Genomic DNA, 23454 nt, shown 5'->3' on the forward strand with positions numbered 1-23454 from the left:
AGAATTTACAAAAATTCGATGAAAAATAACTTTAAAATATATATATTTTTTAAAAAATTAGACGAACTGACCCGTCACAACACGCGACCTATTTAGGCCCGCAACAAACAGTCACTAAAATCATAACCCAACTCACCAACTTTTCATGATGAGGGGATTGGTCCGACGGATCTAAATGTATTGACGACTCTAGCAAAAAAACATTGCTTTTCAATTTTCACATTATATATGAATCAGATCGACCCGTCTATTATATAAAATAAATAAAGAAAAGAATGACTAGTACGTTATTACTAAACAAAATAAACTTTGATATCCAGTACGAAGGTGTGCACGATATTTTTGGGTGCCTACAAAAACCCGATGGTGTGTTTTAGAAACTCGGTGGCCAAGTGTATTTTTTTTCTCTAAAACACGCCACCGGGTTTCTAAAAACGTCCAAAGATACCATGGACACCTTCGTGCAAGACAGTTATGACTTAAAACAAAATATCCATATAGTAGCTACCATCGGACTCTAAAACAAAACACATATTTTCCCTTTGAATATCACTTCCTCGTGATAAGGACGCGAAGAATAAAAACACAATGTGAAAATATATTTCGACATAATTCCACTTTATACCAAAATTTGTTGCACAAAAAATCTTTTAAAATAGATAATATTAAAGCTTCAGTAAGAAATTTAAGGAAGATTTTAAATCTTGTGCAGACCACGAACCTGTGCCCCTATGTATTTGCTTGATCTGTATATGCACGGACGCTGCTTGTGATGCTCGTTTGAATAATCAAGGTAAAATAACAAGTGAAGATATTAGAAAATATTTGAAAAATGCAGTTCAAGGCTTTTTTGCAGAGTTACAGAGTAGAAGCTATGGAGTTATAAGCTTCATCAATTTCATCTTCAGTCATCTCGATTGTTTCATCACTGTCAACAGGGTCATCTCTCGCATACTTCTCTTGATCCTTAGGGGCTTTCTTGTTCCCATAAGATTGGGGCTGCACGTTGAGAAATTCGAGCTCGTAGATTTGTTTACAGACCATTGCTTCTCTGCAGAGATCTTCTTTGCTAAGTGAAGCCTTAGAGTCTGTTGCGGAGTCCAATTCTGCCAGCTCCTTAACTAACCGGGGAACACATGCCCATGTTTCAGCCATAGCTTGGATGTCCTAAACGACAACAAATGTAATACATGATAAAGTCAGACTAAAATACCCCAAGCGAGCAAGAATCAGGATAGAAACAATACTATATCAAGTTTTATATGCCCATGATATTGGAACACAAAAATGTGATGGAGTGCAAGAAAAACAGATAACCTATTGTTTCCAAGAGCCACACACAATATTAAAACTTTATCAGATCAAATATGCTATCACGTGCCAAAGTATTGGGCAGAGACAATTAAATCATGGAATTAGAAGAAAAGAACAAACTAATTAGTGGTATACCTGTCCTTGCTTGAGGGCATCTATGGCATCTTGCAAACATGTTAGGATTCCTTCAGAAGCTATGTTATTTATCTCGTGGGGATCTGGCTACAGAAAAATAAACAAATCAATAGCGCTAATGACAAGATAAAAGTCTGGTTTAAGAACAAAGTGCAAAAGATAAAACAGGATAAAACATACATAGAAGTTAACATCGTTGGTAAATAACAAATCTTCTTCTTATAAGTTTATAAATCCAGCAGTATCACAAAGATTTAATAACTATTAGAGGTCTCATACAGATGAGATAGGAACAGATCATTATAATCAGAGAGGGAGAAAGAAAACAATTACTAATTCTAAGTTTTAAGAAATATTTCCAGGCGAGAAAATTATATGGTCCAATATCATCTTACAGCCATATTGAAAGGGCAAATATATTAACAAAATTTTGAGATAAAATTGGCGTCACAGTATCAATTTCGAGCAATTTTAAGACCATTAAAGAAGGGATAACTGTATTATTATTGCAACTAACCTTCTCATCTTGATTTTCAAGCCATGATATGGTTCGTTTCAAGTCCTCAACAGCCCACCTCTTAACTTTTGCAGGAGAAAAGTTACTTTTCATCTGGTAACAAGTAACCCCATACTTTAGACATGAGATAAAAAAAAAACTAAAAGTGACGTGCATGAACAACGACAAACAACTACAGGTTATGACTTCATCTTATTCTACCCTACAAATCTTTCACAAGGATGCTACTATATGGAGGACATATGTATAATATCTATATTCATTTCAAGTATAATCACCATCGCAACAATCTAGGATCCTCAAAACCTCAACAGATCAAACTGGTAATTGGTTTCATCTGAATGCTAATGTTCTAGCAAAATGCAATACAAAAATGCATTTTTATAACAAAGGTGAAACATGCGAGTACCTTGGAAGATGCAATACTCTTCTTCGAGTGTGAGCTCTTCTCTTCTTGTTTCGAAGATTTTCTAGGCATCGTAATTTTTACGTCTGCAGGTATAGCTCAGAGAGTTACAAAATAGCAATGCAGCTTGCCTCTGTGTGTGAGTGAGAGAGTGAGTGAGTGAGTGAGTGAGTGAGTGTGTGTGTGTGTGTGTGTGAGTACGTGTGAGCAAGAGAGACAAACCTTGGCTAGTTTCATGAGAAACCCGTTGCTTCCTCCATGGTTTGCCCACATTCAATAAATATGATTCAATATCAACAAGTTTTCTTTGATTATAACACTGTGATATCCAATCCTATAATAGAAGTTTAAAGAGGAAATAAAGAAAGTCATGTACCGTTCTAAGGGGCAGAGTCTGGACAAATATGAGTAATATCTCCGTGGGGAACATCAATTATGATAGATTTTAGTGAGGCACTCATTGTAAGCAATAAAACAACTAAAGCATACCACATGTGAAATGTAATTGAACAATAAACTGAAGGTGTGAGTTTATAATATGAACTAGATCTGCAATAAATCTTTAGTGCTTAAGAATCTAAGATACAAGTGCATGTGGATTTCTATATAAATAATTTACTTGATAATCCAGAAGCTTATGTTTTCTATAAAGCCAAGGAAATAAAAAGAATAAAAGAGCGACATTGAGCAGTGTTTTACCACCAAGATCTGAATAAATAGAACGAGAAATCATAGAAAATATCACGCAAGGGGGAAAGGCAAGGGGGAAGGGAATAAGAAAGAAGAGAGGAGTAACAATGAACACCAAACTGAGAATCTCACACGATGTATCACTAGCTATCAAAAGCTAATAATTGTAATGCTAGATTTCAGTTTGTAAAAAATTTGTTTTTCTTCTTTTTCTTTTTTGTTTTTTTTTTGATAAAAAAGCAAAGTTCAATCACTTATTTCTGATATCGTTTACAAGCGATTGAATAAATGCTGCTTAAAAAGTTTTAAAATTCAAACCATTCATGTTTGGTAAAATTGGACAAATGGCTTCATACAGTAACTTTACTGATCCGTACATAAAATAAGAAATCATGGCTCGAAGCAAGCATTGGACCTTTGATATAATAGTTCCATCCTCAGCTTCAACTTGCCTAAACTTTGGTGTGTTAGGAAAAGCACATACTAAGAGGGTGCTATTCGAATCCCAATCAGGTTGATATTCTGCACCCATTTCCATCATCTGTGACCGTAGAATACCCCGCTCTGGATTCACAAATCCGGATAGCACAAATACTACTCCTTCCTGGACAATAAAAAGCAACTTATTACTACTATGGCTTAAAAACAGAATTTCACAAACACGTAATGAATGCTCAAATAACTATAGTACCATAAGTTTTGAGAAATCCGAAGAGCCTTTCCCTTCGACCTGAACGGGGCTTTGCTCCTTCTTGGACTTGCCCTTGCTTCTTGGTTGGCTGGTTTTTTCGTCACCGTCATTTTCGTCTTCTTTAGAACTCATCCATGAGGGCAAATTGCGTTTTCTTGCAGTTCCATGACTATTGCCACCTTGGCTCGACATTGTACCAGACAAGATGATAATTGCCTAATGTAAAACCCTCAAGCCTCTGTGTCTCACTAGTCACTTCAATCCTTAATATTGCACAAAATTAAAACAATTAAAACACAAAACTACAACTTTCTTCATAGCTTCCAAAACAGAAAACATCAAATGAAAGTAATCAGCAGACAAAACAAGGGTCATTGGCTGTTTCCAACCACGTTCATGTGTTGAGAAGATGTACACGTCTTATCACTAGCTCCCTCACATGACAATGGCGCGTGGTTTCATCAATACAGATGAAAAGAAGATTGCAATGCCATTTGCCAAGTTGTTCATCTTGATTGATGAAAACAGCATTGCAAAACAGAAAACTGGAATGCCCAGTGCAAGAACTTTCAATTCACATCAGTTAACATTGAACGTGCATGCAGAACAGTAACAATGGTAAAAAAAAGAGGTTCAGTAAGAAGATTAACCAACATTGTTTGACCTTAAACACAGAATCGATCTAGCTAGAAAAAAAAAAACCCACAAAAAACAAACATATATAATCAACGAATCAAAATTTAAAGTGGGTTTACCTTGATGGGGATTGATCGGGAAGGGAAGAAATTGGCAATTGAGGGGGCTCCGTTTCAGTTTTTGCTTTCTGCCATATATATAATCTCACGGTTGAGACTTGAGTTCGCTCGCGTATATTTGGGTTGCTAATCGACTGACTGATGATGGGGCTTTTACAAGGGGTGTTTAACAAAATTGATTTATAAATTATTACAAATTTTTAAAATAAAAAATTATAATTTATGGATGGATATTACAACTTAAATTTTCTAAAAAAAATATATTTCTTTGATAACCGAAGATAATTTTAAAAATATATGATCTGTATGGACAATTATTTATAAAATATTTTTATAAAGTGTTTTTTAAAAATATATATAAAAAATTGTTTTAAAAATAAATATTTTTTTGAATAAATATTTTATAAAGATATTTTAACGTTTCAAAAGTAAAGATGTTATGATATTCATCGTTCAATTCCATTCTAAAAACGATCTCAAATTTGTTTAAATAACTATATTTGAAAAATCTAAAAAATATTTTTAAAAAACATTTTATAAAAACCTTATTCGAATATATATTTTAAATTTTTTTAATTTATAAAATAATAAAAACATTTTTGATATCTGCTCTTACTTTTACTCTTTTTTTAAAAAAAATTAAAAACAAAAGCAAGTTTGGATATTTATCCGAAGACTAAATCCCCATATCTTCCTCTTCAATTTTTTGTTTTTGTTTTTTGTTTTTAATTTTATCTTTTTATTTGGCCTCTTCAAAGTATAGCACTGGTTTGGTTTCTCAAGGGTATTTTTGATGGGGCATTTAAAAAAATGATCTTAGTTGGTCTTCAATTTTGATCAAATGACCTTAAAGATTTTTTTAAGTCAATGACCTCCATTTTAATTATAAACCTATTTATCTTAATTTACGCTTAACTAATCATTGTACTTTTTGAAATAATAAAATAATAAAATAATTATATATTCTAATTAAGTGATTGGTCAAATTCATACTTTGACTCTCTTTCCTATTTTCTCTCAGTTTATCTTCTTCACTCCGATTTCTTCTTCTCTTCTCATTTTCATTCACTCAATGTGATTTTTTTTCTGGGCTCCATTCACAAGTTAGGTATGCAGATTTTGTGATGGTCTTATTTTCTTCTTGTGTTATTTATTTTCTCCATTCATAAGCTAGGTATTCATATTTTGCCCTACCTTTTTTTTTTTGTAAGCTTGTATGCAGATTTTGTGATGGTCTTTTTGTTTATAATGTTGGTCTCTCATGGTTATCGTGGATGGTCTCCGTAGTTTATAATGGTCTCTCATAATTATATGATGGTCTCCTAGCCTTGTCGTGGATGGTCTATGTAGTTTTATAATGGTCTCTTGTAGTTATATGATGATCTCGTAGCCTATAATTTTTTTCCTCTCATAGTTATATGATGGTCTTCTAGCCTTATCGTGGATGGTTTATGCAGTCTCTCATAGTTATATAATGGTCTTTTAGCCTATAATTGTTTTGCTCTCGTAGTTATATATTATCTCCTAGCATTGCCATGGATGGTCTCTGCAGTTTTATAATGGTCTCTCATAGTTATATGATGATCTCCTAGCCTATAATTTTTTTGCTCACATAGTTATATGATGGTCTCTTGACCTTGTCGTGATGGTCTCTGTAGTTTTATGATGGTCTCTCATAGTTATATGATGGTCTCATAGCTTATAATTGTTTTGCCAAAAAAATTTGAAATATTCTTAACATTGATTTTGTTGTTAATGCAGGATGCCCGCAATAAATATTTCTTCTGTTGGGGAGTTTGGTGGACGTATATGAAATGAGGTTGTCGCTATGATAGATTGGTCTGTGTGATGATATATTGCTTTGATGGTCTCTTGATGGTAACGTGATGGTCTTATCGGCTTCACGATGGTCTCTCATGGTCTTTATCTAGTGGTCGCCCAACATATGGTTGTGCATGGTCTCTAATGGTCTATGATGGTCTTCTTAGTCGTCTAATGGTCGTCCGACCTTGTAATGGTCATCTTAGTTTTGCGTGGTTGTTGGTAGTCATTAATGATCACTTTAGTTTTTTATGATCTCTGATAGTAACTATTGCAAACACATTTCGCAATATTTTTGCAAAATAGGTAAATAAACTTACAAACTCTTTCATTCGACATCGTAAGTAGCAATTGTGTGTGGTGAAGAAGATGAGCTCTCGAAAAATATGATTGTGGGAGGATGAAGATGATCACTGGAGTGTGAATATATTTTTTTGGAGAAATATATGGAAGAATAGAGAAAGATGGTCACATGAGGGAAGATGGTTTTTGGAGACTATAAGAAAGAATGATTTACGAGCGAGGCAAGGCAAGGGAAGGGAAGGGAAGGGAAGGGGTTTACAGAAGAAGTGAAATTTGTTTTTAAATTTTAATGGTTGGATTTGTGAATAAAGATATTTTAATAATTTATTTAGTAGGGATAATTTGGTAATATAATAAATGAAATTTATTTTTTAAAAGTGGTATAAGGTTTAGGTCATATTTCTAAATCTTCATATTTTTTATGGTCTTCTTTTAGCTGAAGTTGGTCTCTCTTTGTGGTTTTCTCCCGCCGGCGCCATTTCCTGCCTCAAGATCGCTGCTTCCGCTGCCCACGTAACTTTGAAAAGCCAAAAATGTCTGAAAATGTTTCACTGGTGGATATCAAACACAAGGGAAGAGCTTTGATCGCTTCCCAGCCGCTAAAAGCTGGCCAGATTATCCTCCGCGACTCCCCCATACTCATCTACTCTGCCACCCCTCTTGCCGGAGGAGGATGTTACTGCTGTCATTGCTTTAGAGCCATCCCACCAAACTGCACCACCATCGCATCTTGCCCTCGTTGCTCGAATGCGTCGGTTTTTTGCTCTCCACAGTGCCTTTCCGTTGCCACTTCCACCTCACACACTCCTTTCGTCTGCCAAGCTCTATCGATCCTTCAAGCCTCCAATTCTCCGCTTCTCCATCACCACCACGACCGCCTTTTACAAGCCCGCTTCCTCGTTGCTGCGTACAATCTTGGAATGGTGTCTCCTTCCCATTTTCAGACTCTTTTGTCACTTCAAGGTGAACCCATTGTCGATGATGCATCCAACTTCCTGCATTCTTTGATTTCTTCAGTTTGTTGCCCTTTTCTTGATAGTTTAAAAATCGGGTTCTCCTTGGACCTGACTGCATCTCTTTTGTCTAAGGACAAACTGAATGCTTTTGGATTAATGTATCCCTTTAATCAAGATGAAGAAAGGTCTGTTAGGGCGTATGTAATTTACCCAAGGGCATCGTTTTTCAACCATGATTGTCTCCCTAATGCTTGTAGATTCGACTACGTTGATTCCAACTCTGGTTCTGATAGTAATACTGACATTGTTGTGAGATTACTTCATGATATTCCTGAGGGTAGAGAGATTTGCATTAGCTACTTCCCTGTCAATCTCAAGTACTCTGAAAGGCAAAAGAGGTTAAAGGAAGATTATGGCTTTTCGTGTGATTGTGATCGATGCAAAGTCGAGGCTAATTGGTCTGACAATGAGGAGGAAGGAGAAGAAGATATGGAGGCAGAGGAGGACATGGAGGAGGATGGTGATGATGATATTGGGGAAGAGGATTCTGTAATGGACAAAGAAAACTATGATTTCCCTCATGCTTATTTCTTCATGAGATATATGTGTAATAAAGACAATTGCTGGGGTACATTGGCTCCTCTTCCTCCGCCCGATGCTCGAATTTCAACAATCATGGAGTGCAATGTTTGTGGCAACTTGAGCAACTCGGACGGTCTGATGAATGGGAATTTGTAGTTTTTCATGGTTGACGCAGAGTAAAGTTTATGATTTTCGTGTTGTTTGAGGATGCATGATATGTGATATTGCTGTTTATCATTTAGGCATATGATCTTTGCAAGTCTTCAAAGCTTGGCTTTTGTGATATTGTGAACCAGAGAGCATCAGGATTTAGAAAGATGATAAACATAAAGTTTGGGATTACTTCAATTTTTAATGAAATTAAGCATAAAATACTAGAACAATCTGTTTCAGGTAAATTACTTTTTTTTCCTTTCAGTTTTTCAAGAATGTGCCATTTGCGGTTTTTTACCTAGGCCTCTTCTTCTATTCCCACGAATTTCTTTTGGTTGTGAATTGCTAGATTGGCTTTAGTTATTATATTTATTTTTTTCCAGAATTTAGTTTGCTGCACATTTCCTTCTTGTCAACCAATTAAGTCTGAAATTGGGAATACACGTAAAGATTGAATGGAGGAGAATAAATTTTGGAAAATGATTAATTTTAATTTGGATAAAAGGAAATCCAATTTGAGCTTGATTTTGAGTATATCTGACATAGGATGGGGAGCTGCCATACAAAGAGAAATTTTCTTGGTCATTTTACCTCCATTGGATGGGGTCGAGCCCTCGAGGCCATGCTTTGGGATGGTTTTATCCTGAAAATTTTCTCATGTGCAGCATAGACACACTCATCTCACATATACGCTCACTAACTGCAAGGATCACAACTTGTTCATGGCTCACATGTGAACAGATAATTGATAAATAAATGTAATTTCGAAGCGCCTTGCTAGGTCCACTGTTAATCTAGACAAAAGAAGAATGCTGATCTACACGACACAAAGAGCATACAGTGGGTACCCATACGACGAAATGTATGTGAAAAATCATTGACAAAGCTCAGGCAGGTAACTTGCTCCTTACTAGCTCCTGTTGATATGCAAGTCCTTAATCTCATATGTTCCCCTACAGTGTCATGTCTCATGAAAATGAGTTGCAAGCCTGAGTAGAATAAATGCATGGAAATGAAGCACGTGTGTGAATAATACATGAGACGCATGTGTGTATGAACAGGTCTAATGTTAGCCAATTACATGCAGTTATAAAATTAGGTCTGTGCAAAATTTCTTTTTTGCAAAACTTGGTTTCTCTGAATGTATCTTAGACTATAGAGAAATTATCCCAACACGAGTAACTCATTATACTCTTGAAATGGTCGTGCCTCGTAATCCTATTGACAGCTCTCACGTATATGAGTAAAAACCATCACCATACCTGTGCCCCGTTCGACCTTGCTCGTTGGATAGAGCTCATGTTGTAGCGCAATCTGCGCTTCCTCCCCGCCATTGATAAGGCAAGAACGTGATACAGAAGCATGACTGTTTCACAAGTTCCCCGTGTTATTGTTCAGACTTTTATGTTCTTGATTTATTTAATAGGATTTGTTTTCAAGTTCACACCTCAAATCCATTTGTATCTATTTGTTTCAAAATTATAATGGAAGATTTGAAATCTCCTATGTTAGCCAAGTATAATTTTTTGCTTCAATTTCAAATTCTCCTCCAATCTAGGGATTTTAAATAGATGGATTTCAAATACTTTGATCCTCCCACAAATCCGAATCCATTAATCCAAACGCAACCTATACAAGCCATTTGACTTACTCTTGGCAAGTGGGCATAATCCCTTTGACTTGCCTTTGGTTTTTATTTCGACAATGACACGAACGAGATGAATGTTCCGGCTCTGGAATCGTCGTCAAGTTCCGAATCCTTGGCGACGTTTCGAGCCCACATAGCGGCCGAGAATGAAGCTCAAATCTATGAGCGCATTAGGGTTCCAAAAAACCTAAATTGCTACAACATTCCCCCTCCAAATAATCAGGGGATTACGAAAGACTCATGCGAGAACACTTCGATCAAGCAATCAATGTTTTTCACTTTAGAGAAATACTTGATCAAGAATTTTTTGAGCTGATGGTTTTGGAACGACAAGGTTTTCTCCAAGACAAGCTTGTTGACCTCATCCTGTCAGAAATTAAGATACAACTCATACTTGAGTTATCTCGATATACTGATATACACAAAGAAGCTTATAGCTTCATTTATTATTATTATTATTATTATTATTATTTATTAATATTTAATAATTTATGATATTACAATATAGAGTAGGTCTTTTGTGAGACGACTCATGAATCTATATTTGTGAGACGAATTGACTTAGTTCGTACATACAATGAAAAGTATATAGAAGTAATATTTTTCATGAGTTGAGTCAGTCGAATATCCGTCTCACAAAATGCGAAAAATTTATACCACCACATAGATATACATGATGTACTCAAGATAATCAAAGTTCCATTGAATGTGTAGTTCAAGTTACTTATTTTGCTTTGCGTAAATTGTAATATTTATCTCTAACAGCTCTCGATTTCTATTATCATAACATGCTCGGTGGATGGGCTATTGACTTGATGCTGCCGTGACATGCATGGATTTCAATTTTCATTGTATATACAACTTATATCACTTTATAGATACATGTCTTTATTATGGTTGTTCCATACATAACATTTGCTCACCCCAAGGAAGTGGGGTTGTATATGTACGACCACACAACGCCCATACCTGCTTTCTCAGATGCTTGGATAACAGGGCTTAGTACGGGGTGTAGTTCAAAGTCTGTTGAGGGAAGTGCTGTTAAAGTAGCTGACTTTATTCGGACAGATGGGAGATGGGATGAAGAGGCGCTGGATGCAGCTTTCCCAAGGTTTGAAGTTGAAGAAATTCTTAATATCCCTCTCAATCCGAGGTGGGGGGGGGGGTGGGGGGGGGGTGGGGGTTTAGATCGAAGGTACTGGTTGTGGGATAAAAAGGGCAATTATTCAGTGAAGACAGGGTATCATATTGAAATGGGAATGTTTCATCCTCACCCTAATCATGCAGATTATTCTGAGCGGAAGTGGTGGTGCAAAATTTGTAACCTCAAATTACCACTTAAAATGAAAATTTTCATTTGGAAAGCAGTGTCAAATTTCATCCCCACGGGCCTAAATCTAGCTGTTCATCATGTCCCTATTTCAGGTTTGTGCACACTATGTAATTCTCTTATGGACTCTACTAGTCATGCATTGTTATATTGCAAGTTGGTTAGGCATGTTTGGAAGGGAAGTAATTTTTGGGGGATTATTCGTCACCATATTGGGCACTCATTTTCATGAATTGTCTTTGGAAGAGTTTAACGTATTTTGTGCTATGGCCTGGGCGGTGCGGAGTGAGATTTGCAAGAGGAAATTTGATTGTGCTCTGGTTCAAAAGCCTATAGATGTTTCGTGGGTGCTGCCGCTTATTGGGGTATTCAGAAATGCTAGCCAGATTCAATCCCATATTGTCAGTGACAGTAGCCCAAGTTTGTATTCACGATGGGTGGCTCCTTCGAGAGGTCAATTTAGATTGGACGTGGATGCGGGCTTCGACGAAGTGAAGGGCCTTTATTCTGTTGGAGCGTTGATTCGAGACACTTGTGGGGAATTAGTTGCTGCTGCTTGTTCTCTTATTTGTAATCCTTGCTCGGTGGTAAGAGGTGAACTATCAGCTATCTTGTTCGGGTTGGAGCTTGGAGTTAAGTGTCGAATTTCCAGTATTTGGGTTTATTCTGATTCCTTGGAGGCGATTATGGCGGTGAACGATTTGTCAGTTCGATTGGGTCCGGAGAGAGTGTTGGTGTCTTCCATCCGGGATCTAGTGTCTGACAGATGTTTTTTTGGGCTTTAAGCACATGCGTAGAAATGCTAATGTCTCGGCTCATAAATTGGCCAAGTTTGCTTTGTCTAGTCCTGGATCTTATTCGTGGTATTTTGTTGATTTTCCTCTTTGGTTAAAAGAGGTTGTTTGTAACCATGACTTTTAAAGTGGATGTATGGTTTTCCTGTACCGTGTGTTGTTTATTAAAAAAAAAAAAAAGGTTGTTTGTAATGGCATTTCTGAGTAATATATCGTCTTTATAGTCAAAAAAAAAAAAAAATGCATCCTTATCTTTATGTGTATGTTATATTTTAAAAGATCATATAATCTTAATAGAATCTCTAGATTCTTTGTGCAAAATAATTTTAATATATTTACATGTATTGTGTGCTTTATTTTATTTCAGCACCAATTCAATATATAATATAGATTCTCCTAAAAATATATATATAATATATATTTTTTCCCTATTTTTGTATTTATACTCTATTATATTATAGTTGCACCTCTCATAATAACTGTTTGTGTGTCAAATGAATCAAATCATATAAAAATTTTTTTCCCTATCTTACCTCAAAATTTAACTCCTATCTTTTTTAAATTATGTCAAATTATTAAATTTTTCGTATTTCTTCAATCTCTGTACCCCTCTCTCTCTCTCTCTCTCTCTCTTTTTTTTTTTTTTGTAAAAAAAATATATATCTACCTTGCTTATCAAATTTATTTATAATCTAAGTTGCTTATCAAATTTAATCGGTTAACAATTCTTATTAAATGAGACATAAAATTAAGCCATTAATGAAATAAAAATATTATCACTTCGTTTATATAAATTACAATAATTATTTTTTTAATATAAATTATAATCATTGTTCCACACAAACAGTGCACACGTAGTCTATACAAATCGTGTACACGAAAAATGCTACATGTACATATTGAATTATATATCGGGTTACACATTGCATTACAAAATTATTCACATAATTTATTTGAAAAAGTTCTTTCCAAAATAAATTAAGGATAATTATGTAATTTTAAGTGCAATGTGTAACAACGTGTAACTAGAAGTGTCAAAACGGGCTAACAGACACAATCCGCTGCAACCCACCATTAGGCAGGACGGACGGGCGGCTCACCTTTTAGGTGGGTTGGGAAAACATCAACTCAACCCACCTATTTTAGATGGCACGGTTGGTCAACTCGACGGACTTACTTTAATTTGATGGTCTAACCGGCAACTTGCCGCAACCCACCACTGGACGAGACGAGACCGGGCGGACGAGCCGACCCACCATTTGGTGGGTTGAAAAATTTTCAACTCAACCCGCCTATTTTATAATATAGGGCGGATTAGGTCCGTCGGTTTCATTTTGACACCTCTACATCTAACCCGACAAGTATATATAACATCACCCTATTTTTAGTTTTCCATTCCTACCTTAGCGAAACCTACGGCGATAAATGAAGATATGCATTATATACCCTTTTAACACAAAGTCTGGCAAATATAAATTCCTCTCTAAAATTATAGTATCATCCATCAAATCACTTTCCCATATAAAAATATACATCTAAATAATACATTCCCATATAAAAATATACATCTAAATAATACATTCATCGTCTGCGTGCATTCACAACATTAAGTTAAATCATATAAACTGCTAGTCTACATAAATTTGTATTGGACCGGTTTGACTAAATAATATTGAAAAGTATATATCATTTCCTCATTGTGTCATCTTTCATCTTACCAACATAATTAAATCTTGAAATTGCTACAAAACTCTACATCATTCACTATATTGATCATCAACTTGCCGCAAACAAACAACTAACTTGCATTTTACTCCATATTATTTTTCCCACACAGATGTAAAAGTTTACAGATACCTTAGCACAGTGTAGCTTTGTATGAAAAACGAACCACTGACTGAAAGACTAAAGCATATAAATAAAAGCTCTGTCCAGATAAACCTTACAAGGGATACATAAAAACCCTGGAAAACAAGGTTATAAAAGACTCATAAAGCATATAAATAACAGCTACAGTTGCATCAAATATAATCAGATACACCTCATAAGATACATGTTACTGACGAGTTCAAACCACCTCTCTTTTATTACTTTAACAAAACCAGAGCAAATTTGCCGAATTCAGAGACCTAACATGCAAAGAACGTGAAGTCCACCTGCCTGTATTATGGACGACAAGTGACAGGTCAAGTATAGTTGGACCCAACAACTCACTCTGAGCATGATTAGTGCATACTTCGTAATATTCCATGCAGATAACCACCACTCATGACTAGTGATACTAAGGAGACAACACCAGCTGGAAAGATCTTTCCTGACCTCTTAAAGCGAGAACCCATCACTACGAGGAGAGAAAATGACAGTCCAAGGCCAAAGCACGACGCCAAAACAGGATTTGTTGGAAGAATACTGTAAACAATATACAACACAAGAGCTGACAGTCCACCTGAAATTAATGACTTCTTGCTCCCACCTTTAATATAGCCCATTGCACCACCAACTCCAACCAAGGCAGCATACCCAAGTGTCAGTTTCTGGGACATTGACATGCCTGCTTTCTTAGCATCGCCACCGTCATTTTCACCTGGTCCCCCCTTATCATTGTTATTATTACCACCATTGCCACTTCCACCACCTCCATCACCATTGCCACCACTAAAATTGTCATTCGAACCACCAGAATCTGGTAAAATATCACTGCCTGTCCCAGCAGAAACAACGGAAAATGTGGTTGGCATTTTTGGATCTCTGAAAAAACCAACTTTATCTTCCCAATAAGGTGAACCAATAGTTCGTACTTTCTTCAACTTTGTCGGAACAAAACTCCGAGCCAAAGCTCCAACTGAGAATGCTTGCCTGCGATCAACATGAAGTTGCACTTGCCTCGAAGTGCCCAATTGACGCAGAGAGCCTTGCAGTAAAGAGGACTGAGTAAACGTTAAGATTTCTGCCATATGTCCTAAATTTGACGAGCTAATATAGATATTTCTCCGAACTTATCCAACAGTGAAGAAGTCAATGTATATTATCGAGGTGTTCTCCCAGATCTTGCAGTCTCAACAAATTCCACCACAATCAACCTTCTGTTGAATATCAATTCTATCTGCCATGGCATGTGAGCTCAAATTCAACAAGATGATATAGGAGCGAAATTGTTAAACATTTGAGAAATCTTATGATCCACTTATCAATATTCAGAGTCAAGGATTTCAACTTCTTTTAATATTTGCTAGTGGGCAACTGAATCACCACCAGCAGATCAGATAATAATTCGAATACAAAACACGCCCTATTCCCTCAAAACAGCCCTCAATACAGGTAGAATGCTCAAATACTTCACCATAATAACCATCAAAAGCATATAAAGGCCTTTTTTCCATCATGGTGAAACAAATACAAGAAACAATAGACTGGGATACGACGAAAAATGATCACAGTTACATTACATTCATAGAAAGCTCATGATCAGGCAGACGACCAACAAAAAAGAGCCTATCAGAAGAGAATTATGGATAATGCAGGTCACTCTTTGAACTGTGTATCCCGGAAATAATTCACCAATGAGGCATAGCGTTTCCTCATTTATCCAATGACAAAATAATGCTCCAGTTTCAAGTTCAACTTATGGTAAACATGGATAAGAGGCAGTCAACTATCAAATAATGTTTAGAAGTAGGCACCAAAGCAACAAGAGGCTAATATTTGCATACGGGGTATCCCCGTAAATACTTTCTTATATCTATCTATACACAGAAACCACCAGGAAAAAATCTTGATGATATAATTACCCCGGCTTTAGATTAATTATTTAATCATCTCATCTCTGAAATCCATCTACGAACATGAATTCACAGAAAAAATAAGCGACAACTCAAAACCTATCATCATTTCCATAGATCCAAATCACCAATAAAAAAATTCGAAAGATTATAAATCGAAGCACCATATAATGGTTAAGGAAGAAATTGTACTTCAGCTTAAGAACGCTGTTAAATAGAAAATCGTCATTGGTTCTGATCCTCGGTCGCCATTTTTGCTTCTTCACGCAGAGCCCTGTTGGTTAAAACATTTTTACGGAATTATAAACCCTAGAGTAGGTGATGGAAAGGCCAAACTACCCCTAGAAACTAGAAACCCCGTCTGAAGTCAACTTTAAATGTTTTTATTCTTGTTATCTAAGTCTGGTTTGAGTAATAGAATAAGTAATACAATGTTTATTAAAAATAAATAAGAAATAATAGTTAATACATTATTTGATTTGATCGATAGATTGTAAATTATTTGATTTAATTGATGTAAAATTAATAATTAATATATGAATAAATAAAATGATAAAAATAACGCGAGATTGAATGAGATAAGTTATACATAAATTAATAATACATCAAACCATGCTGTTATTTTTATATATTTATTGGTAAAAATTAGTAAATAAAAATGTTTGAATAAATAATTAAAGTACAAATAAATTAAGGTTGAGTTTGAATGAACGGATTTGAAATCTATGGATTTAAACGTATCTTCATTGTTTAGATAACTTTAAAAAAAATCAAATTCATCTTGATATTTATTTAGACTACAATTGAGCTAATCACAACGGATTGAAATCATCATTGTGCCTAGAGAGTATTTGGCAGAACTTATAAGTTCTTTAAATTTGTTTGAAAATTTTAAAAAAAATGTTTTAAACTGTCGTAATAAGATATTTGACATCTTATAAGATGTTTTTTACAAAAAAAAAATTATTTCACCTCTATTTTTTTAGATTTAGAAAAGTCTTATTTAATATTTTACGTTTTCATATTATCCTTGTATTTTTTTTATGTCCTACACCCATTTTTCACATTAACGACTATATCACTCTTGGAGCCTATAAATACAAACTCTTGAATATCTAACACAAGTTTTTAGAAAGGGATTCAAAGCATGGGCAGCCTACTTGAAAAAATTAGCTAGAATGAGAGAAAATCCAAAGGTGTGGAGAACAAGAAGAAAGATGAGAATTCACTGTCAACTTCTTCACACCAAACCAAGTTTATAGAACATTCTTCCTTGTCCAAAATCTTTGTATATCAGTTGAAGAGATTTCACTCACACACATACGATAGATGTACTTTGAAAGATTGGTTGAGTGAGAGTCTTAACACAAAGATGTTAAAGATTGTGTTTGTAGTCTTGACATAAAGATGTTAAATATTATGAAGATTGTGAGGTTGCGGCCTACAATCGAGTGAGCTAGGAGTTCTAAGATATACAGTGGGTAAATCCTAGTCTTGGAGTTGGTTTGTATAAATGTGTTGCATAAATCAAAGTCTTCTAGTGATATCCTTCCGAGGAGGAAGAAGGGATGGCGTAGGAGTTGTTGAAATATCCGAACATCAATAAACAAATCTGTGTCTCTTTATTTCTTGCATTTATTTATCGCTACTATTTTGAATTGCTTTGTTAAAGCATTTTATGTGTTTGATAAAATACTCAAATGTTGCATTCAAAGTGTGATAAAATGTTTCAACTAAACTGTTTTCATCTATCAACTTGCATCATTTTAAAATGATTTACAAAATGTTAAATCAGTTTCTACGAATGATTATTTCGAGTATTTTCCGCTTGGTTTTAAAACCAAAATCGATTTAATTCATCGGTGCTAAATATTCCAAGAATCGAGCTATTATAGCTCAAAATATTTTTTAAGTGTGCATTCACTCCTCTCTACACACCCAAACTGCTCCTAACATATATATTGAAAAAATTATTATTATTATTATTATTATTATTATTATTATTATATATATATATATATATGTATGTATGGATAGTAAAAACAATCACCCTATTAAAAATAAATAATAAATTTTGTTCGATAACGAATAAAAAAATCATTTACATTTTTTAAAATTAAATCGTATTTTTATCTATATTTTAAAATTTTATATCAAATAATTTATCACTCATAATATTATATTTTTTTAATATTCAATATTTTATCTATCTATAATTTTAAATTCAATAATATCTTATTTGTATTTTTAAATTGAATTATAATTTCTTTACTATTGTCGGAAAGAACTTTAGGGCGGGCATATAAAATGGTATGTTTTCTATTTTTAAAAGATTTTTATGTTTATATATATCTCTATTAAAAACAAAAGTTAAAGTTTTTTTGATCACAATAAAAACTACTTTAATATTTTTTAAAATTTATATCTTATTTTTATATGTGTTTTAAAATTTTATATCAAAAAGCCTATAACTCATAATATTATTATTATGAGTTATTTAATATTATTCTATCTATAATTTTAAATTTTATCATATCGTATTTGTATTTTTAAATTTAATGATAACTTATTTAATATTTTTGGAAACGATTTTTGGGCAAGAAATTATTCCTATTTTTAGCATACTTTTCTGCTTTTATATATACTAGTATTTCACCCGTGCGATGCACGTAGTATTAGTATTAAATTAAAATTTTATTTATTTTTTAGAATATGTTCAAAATTTATATTAAGTTTATAATTAATATACATTCAATATCGAATTACGAATATTCAATATACTAAACATTCATAATGATACTAAAATATCTCTTTCGCCCAAAGACTCGTTAAAATCTCCCACGATTAGTGCAGCAACCTCAAAAGTACAAGGAAAATTATAAAGCTTTACTATTTTTAAATAATAATTATTGATTTCAGTATACAATATTTTAATTTTTTCTGTGTATTATTAAGTTAGTTATTTGAAGGCATGAATTAGATATTTACATTTATGGATTGAATCCCTAACTTATGTAATTTTCCTATTTTGATTGGCTAAGTTGATTGACAGGTAATAAATTATTACAATATTCGTATCAATTTTCAACTTTCATGTTTTTAATCTAATATGGAATATCTCGTAGTTTCTAGTATTTCATTGACCCTAAATCTTTATTGTTGAATTTTAAATTAAATTAAGGAATTATATTGATGGATGTTTTGAATATTTAGTTGATATGTATATTATTAAAGGAAATATATTCGAAAATTTGATAAGATTGATCATACTTTGAAAAGGGTTGACCCCGAAGGAAACCTCATTCCACATGAGTCAGATGCTCATTGGCTCATGCGGAGGTTAAATCGAGGGATGTGCACGAGCAGCAGTGACCTGAAGGAGAGAGCAACATAAGATTGATCATACTTTGTTGTAATTATTGCATGAATTTTCTAATGTATGTTTTTTAATCTATTATGAAAGGTGTCATATCTGCATGTATTTGATTGAAACTAAAATTAGTATTTATGTAGATTTTTAAATTAAATTAAGAAATCAGTTTTATTTATAGATGTTTTGAATCTTTAATTAATAGGTTCTATATTTGAACTAAAACATTTTTTTATTAATAATTATTGCTTTTAGTGTACATTATTTTATTTTTTTGTGTATTGTTAAGTTAATTATTTGAAGGTATGAATTTAACCTAGATCGATGTTTACATTTAGGGATTGAATCCCTTATGTAATTTCTCTTATTTGAAGGTATGAATTTAACCTAGATCGATGTTTACATTTAGGGATTGAATCCCTTATGTAATTTCTCTTTTTTGATTGGCTAAGTTGATTGACATATAATTAATTATTACAATATTCGTATCAATTTTCAACTTGCATATTTTTAATCTAATATGAAATATCTCGTACTTGCTAATGTTTCATTGAAACAAAATCGTGTATAAATGTTGAGTTTTAAATTAAATTAAGGAGATATATTGATTGATATTTTGAATATTTAGTTGATACTGTATTTTTAGGAAAAAAAAATATATATTCAAAAATTTGATATTGCATGAACTAATAACATTATTAAACAACAATTAAACTTTATTAATAAAATTAACCAAACAATACCAATATAATTAAACATCCTGAAATTAACAAAATGTAAACCAATTAAAACTCATCCACGAATGAAACTCCAACCATTACTTTAAAATTTGAAATATTCACTCTATATTGAAAAATATATTTCAAACCTTCTCCTGCTTGATGGTAGCCTTTAATTTTTTTTTTCTATTGCTGTTGAAGAAAACTCATCCATCAGTATTCTTTTCAGAGTATAATCCTTCAAACTATCTTCTAAAATAACTTTTTGCCTTTAGATTTTAATGATGTACGTAAAAACTTCATATTTCGATGATAAAACCTGTTGGAAAAAATATTTATTAGGTAATATAGCAAATTCTTCTAGATGTTAACAATAATTTCATGATTATCACCTCCACATCTCCAGTTTCTGTCCTTTTTAGTTTTGAAAACAAATCTGATTCCTGTAGCAAACTGAGAATGTTAAAAAACAATATATTAAATTAATATAACGACTTTCAAAGAAAATATGTTAAACCTGGCTCTCAAAAAATTCTTTAGAGTATTTTTCCACAATTTTAGGGTATGTTACCATTTTGATGACAGTGTATGTTCCATTATATCCACCAATTTTGTTGCGTATTTTAATTCGCTCGCAAGCGCACAGGTAAAGTTTTAATAAAGATGAGTATAGTATCGTCCCACAGAGACTGAATATTTAATATTAAACTAAATATTTGTAAATAGCCTGAATTCATCCTATTTAAAGCTACGAATTTTCAAGGTTTTATAAAACTAAAAATATTACTAGCAGCAAACAATTATGGAGATAATTCTAGAGGTGCGACTTCGTTCAACCTTCCACCATGTTTAATTTTTAAGATATCTATATTATAAACTCTTCAATTCATTATCCTAGAATTCAACTATTATCTATCCCTTTTCCCAAGTGATGAAAAATATTAATTATCTAATATTGATCGTGATATTCATATGAACAATCTAATATTAAATAATGTGATTGACATAAAATTCTTCAAGGCTTCGATAGCGTTATACGCCTTCCAACAATATAATCACTACAAATGTGTTTTTCTATGTCTTGTTTATAATTTTCTCTCCCGAGTGATGAATTTAAACACATAAATCTATCAATCTATGGCCAGTAAAGTTGAAAGACAATCAAATCATAAAAACACAAATAAATTAAACGGAGAATTCAAATAATAATATCAAAAATCCTGAACATGGTTTCCGGTATCACTACATCGTCCCCCTAAATGAAATAATTAGTTCATGGTGGAATGAAAAATAACATAAAATATAATCAGAAAATATTTCATCCCAATAAAATTATGATGAAGAGGAAAAACAAAAATATATGTAGAGGATGAGTCTCCGTTCCCGGATGAAAGCAATCTTCGTCTTGTGTTGTGTTCTCCAACCTTCAATCTTTTCCTATTTTTGTTTCTCTCGTGTTCTCCCTTGAAACCTAACCGCCGCTCTCTCCCCCAAAAATCTGTTCTAAACGTGTGTATCCCTAAAATATGCAACCAAATTTTCATTTTAAGTTAAGAGTCCAAGATTCTAAAAATTATTTATTTAAATTCGCAGCGCCATTTTCTTGCGCTGGTGCACTAGTTGTGCTGATTTCTAATGTTCCAAACATGTGAGAAGGTGCAGGGGCACTGTTTTCTTGCATGGGTGCACTAGTTGGGCTGGTTTCTGCGTTCCAAATATCACACAGATGGCGCAGGGGCGCTGAATTTTTGCGTGGGTGCACCTTTCTTACTGACTTCTGTTTCTGCTTCAAGAGACAACAATGCATGGGCACTGTTTTTCTGCGTGGGTGCACCTCTTTTGCTGATTTTCTTTCTTTCATTAGCGTGCAAAGGCGCAAGGGCGCCTCTTTTCTGAGTGGGTGCGGTGCACTTGTCGTGCTGCCCCAATTTTCTCCAACTTTTCTTTTCTCCTTTGTTGCACTTTTCACCACCATATTTGGTCCTTTTATGCTCCATAATCACCTCATAATTGTATTGCCTCCTACAAACGACAAAAACAACACAAAACACATAACACCGCTCAAAAAGCAACAAAATCCAAGTTAAATATATGCAATAGAAGTTCAATAAATTGCACTTGTCAAATCCCCCAAACATAAAATTTTGCTAGTCCCGAGCAATATAGAATAAAACAAAGAAAGTAAGAACAATAAATCAAAACAAAGAAACGAACTAAAGTCGTGAAATCTTGTGATTGTATCAAGCCTCGGAGATAATCGCGTGTTCACCACAACATGCTCAAGAGTTTTTCGTGTGTGTGTGGATTTTCCAATCTCATTTAACTCATCCAACACCCAAATAGATCCATGCTTACTGGCGAACTTCATAAAATCCTAAATTTCGCAACTCACGTTTCAAATCACAATCCACTAAGTTCAATAATTACTCACACATATCAAAAAGACGTTTTAGGTCAACATTGGGTCAAATCAGAGTTGGCAGGAAAACATATATCTAAGAATATATCATGAATAATCAAAGAATCAGGATTATAGCGAAGGGATTGGATTAAATTGTCTTTTTATGCTTCGGAGTGGGAAGTACGAGTAGCGAAAAATATTATTTGCACTGCCAGATTTTGCATCCGACTTCCTTCTACTCCATACATTCTCCTTCTTTAGCCTTTTATTTGGATTAGAATTTCAATCTTTTTTTTTTTCTCAAGGCCTCCCCTCACCTTACTTTCTCCGCCATTACATTATTTTATGTTTCGAACTTTTTAGCTACTCAATTTTATTTTATTTTTTACTTCCCATGGCTATAGAGTGGATAAAGGTTCACTTGAAGTCTCAATTGATTCAAAAAAACCTAAATCATCTCTGTGTTCGTGAAAATCTACCTCGGGTTCAAGAAAAAATAACAGAATATTTAGAATTTATTTGTCTATTTAGAATCACCAAGTTTACACAAATGTTCTCTAAGAATCAAGAATGGTAGATGTCATGGATTTACGTGCATCAATTTGTGAAAAACTCAGAAAAATTGAGAACACAACTATATTCATCCGCTCAGCTCGAAGAAATAATGTCTGAAGCCCATTCCATGTGCCACTTATATTGCTAGCACCATCATATCATTAGCCTATGATTTTCTTAATCTGGAGGTGATGATAAGCAAGAACATTTGATATTTATTTTTTCAGATTCAATGATTGTCCATATGCATATTATGTTCACTGTTTTGCCCATCAATTATAACTGACGTTGGATTCTTCAGCTAAGGATGTCATTATTATCTGGGAATTTTTTTTTCTCATTTGGACAATATTTTCACTTCTTTTAGTAAGAGCATTCCTAAGTTACATACTGCACAAAGAAATAAAATTGAGCATATGTTGGCAATTGGTGAACATGATTCTGGAAGTACGGCCAATCAGATTGGTAATTTGAGCGAGCATGAGCTACTTGATGGAATTCTCACTATGATTCAGTAAGAATCTTGATAGATGTC

The 23454-nt window shown here is 33.7% G+C and overlaps 3 protein-coding genes across 5 annotated transcripts; 1 reads left to right on the top strand and 2 right to left on the bottom strand.

The window, feature by feature from the left end:
* Nucleotides 1-619: 619 nt before the first annotated feature.
* On the bottom strand, nucleotides 620-4645 carry LOC140883857 (DNA-repair protein XRCC1). Of its 2 annotated transcripts, none has more exons than XM_073290453.1 (8): nucleotides 4509-4645; nucleotides 3754-4016; nucleotides 3478-3666; nucleotides 2595-2706; nucleotides 2376-2458; nucleotides 1967-2059; nucleotides 1450-1536; nucleotides 620-1167 (listed from the first exon to the last, which is right to left on the bottom strand). In XM_073290453.1, the coding sequence occupies exons 2-8, from the start codon at nucleotides 3943-3945 to the stop codon at nucleotides 859-861; spliced, it is 1065 nt and encodes a 354-aa protein (XP_073146554.1). In that variant the 5' UTR covers nucleotides 3946-4016; nucleotides 4509-4645; the 3' UTR covers nucleotides 620-858. The 2 variants fall into 2 exon arrangements, with proteins under 2 accessions (XP_073146554.1, XP_073146556.1); XM_073290455.1 differs by having other exon boundaries at nucleotides 3754-4008; nucleotides 4509-4639.
* Nucleotides 4646-6687: 2042 nt separating this feature from the next.
* LOC140882150 (histone-lysine N-methyltransferase ASHR2) lies at nucleotides 6688-11118 on the top strand. Of its 2 annotated transcripts, XR_012150141.1 has the most exons (3): nucleotides 6688-6898; nucleotides 7069-8563; nucleotides 8870-11118. XR_012150141.1 is itself a non-coding variant. In XM_073287946.1 (2 exons), exon 2 carries the CDS (start codon nucleotides 7166-7168, stop codon nucleotides 8324-8326), a length of 1161 nt encoding a protein of 386 aa, XP_073144047.1. In that variant the 5' UTR covers nucleotides 6688-6898; nucleotides 7069-7165; the 3' UTR covers nucleotides 8327-11118. The 2 variants fall into 2 exon arrangements, 1 of the variants encoding a protein (XP_073144047.1); XM_073287946.1 differs by having other exon boundaries at nucleotides 7069-11118.
* A 2758-nt stretch (nucleotides 11119-13876) lies between these two features.
* On the bottom strand, nucleotides 13877-16206 carry LOC140882795 (uncharacterized). The gene is made up of 2 exons (XM_073288997.1): nucleotides 16067-16206; nucleotides 13877-15198 (listed from the first exon to the last, which is right to left on the bottom strand). The coding sequence occupies exon 2, from the start codon at nucleotides 15047-15049 to the stop codon at nucleotides 14321-14323; it is 729 nt and encodes a 242-aa protein (XP_073145098.1). The 5' UTR covers nucleotides 15050-15198; nucleotides 16067-16206; the 3' UTR covers nucleotides 13877-14320.
* Nucleotides 16207-23454: the final 7248 nt, after the last annotated feature.

The sequence above is a fragment of the Henckelia pumila genome, chromosome 2, assembly GCF_033568475.1.
Source record: "Henckelia pumila isolate YLH828 chromosome 2, ASM3356847v2, whole genome shotgun sequence".
Lineage (NCBI taxonomy): Eukaryota > Viridiplantae > Streptophyta > Magnoliopsida > Lamiales > Gesneriaceae > Henckelia > Henckelia pumila.

Coding starts and splice junctions, on each gene's coding strand:
- LOC140882150 (XM_073287946.1), top strand. CDS start 7,166: ATGTCTGAAAATGTTTCACTGGTGGATATCAAACACAAGGGAAGAGCT.
- LOC140883857 (XM_073290453.1), bottom strand. CDS start 3,945: ATGTCGAGCCAAGGTGGCAATAGTCATGGAACTGCAAGAAAACGCAAT. Junction 2,459..2,594: donor TTCTCATGAAACTAGCCAAG/GTTTGTCTCTCT, acceptor CTATACCTGCAG/ACGTAAAAATTACGATGCCT. Junction 2,060..2,375: donor AGAGTATTGCATCTTCCAAG/GTACTCGCATGT, acceptor ACTTGTTACCAG/ATGAAAAGTAACTTTTCTCC.
- LOC140882795 (XM_073288997.1), bottom strand. CDS start 15,049: ATGGCAGAAATCTTAACGTTTACTCAGTCCTCTTTACTGCAAGGCTCT.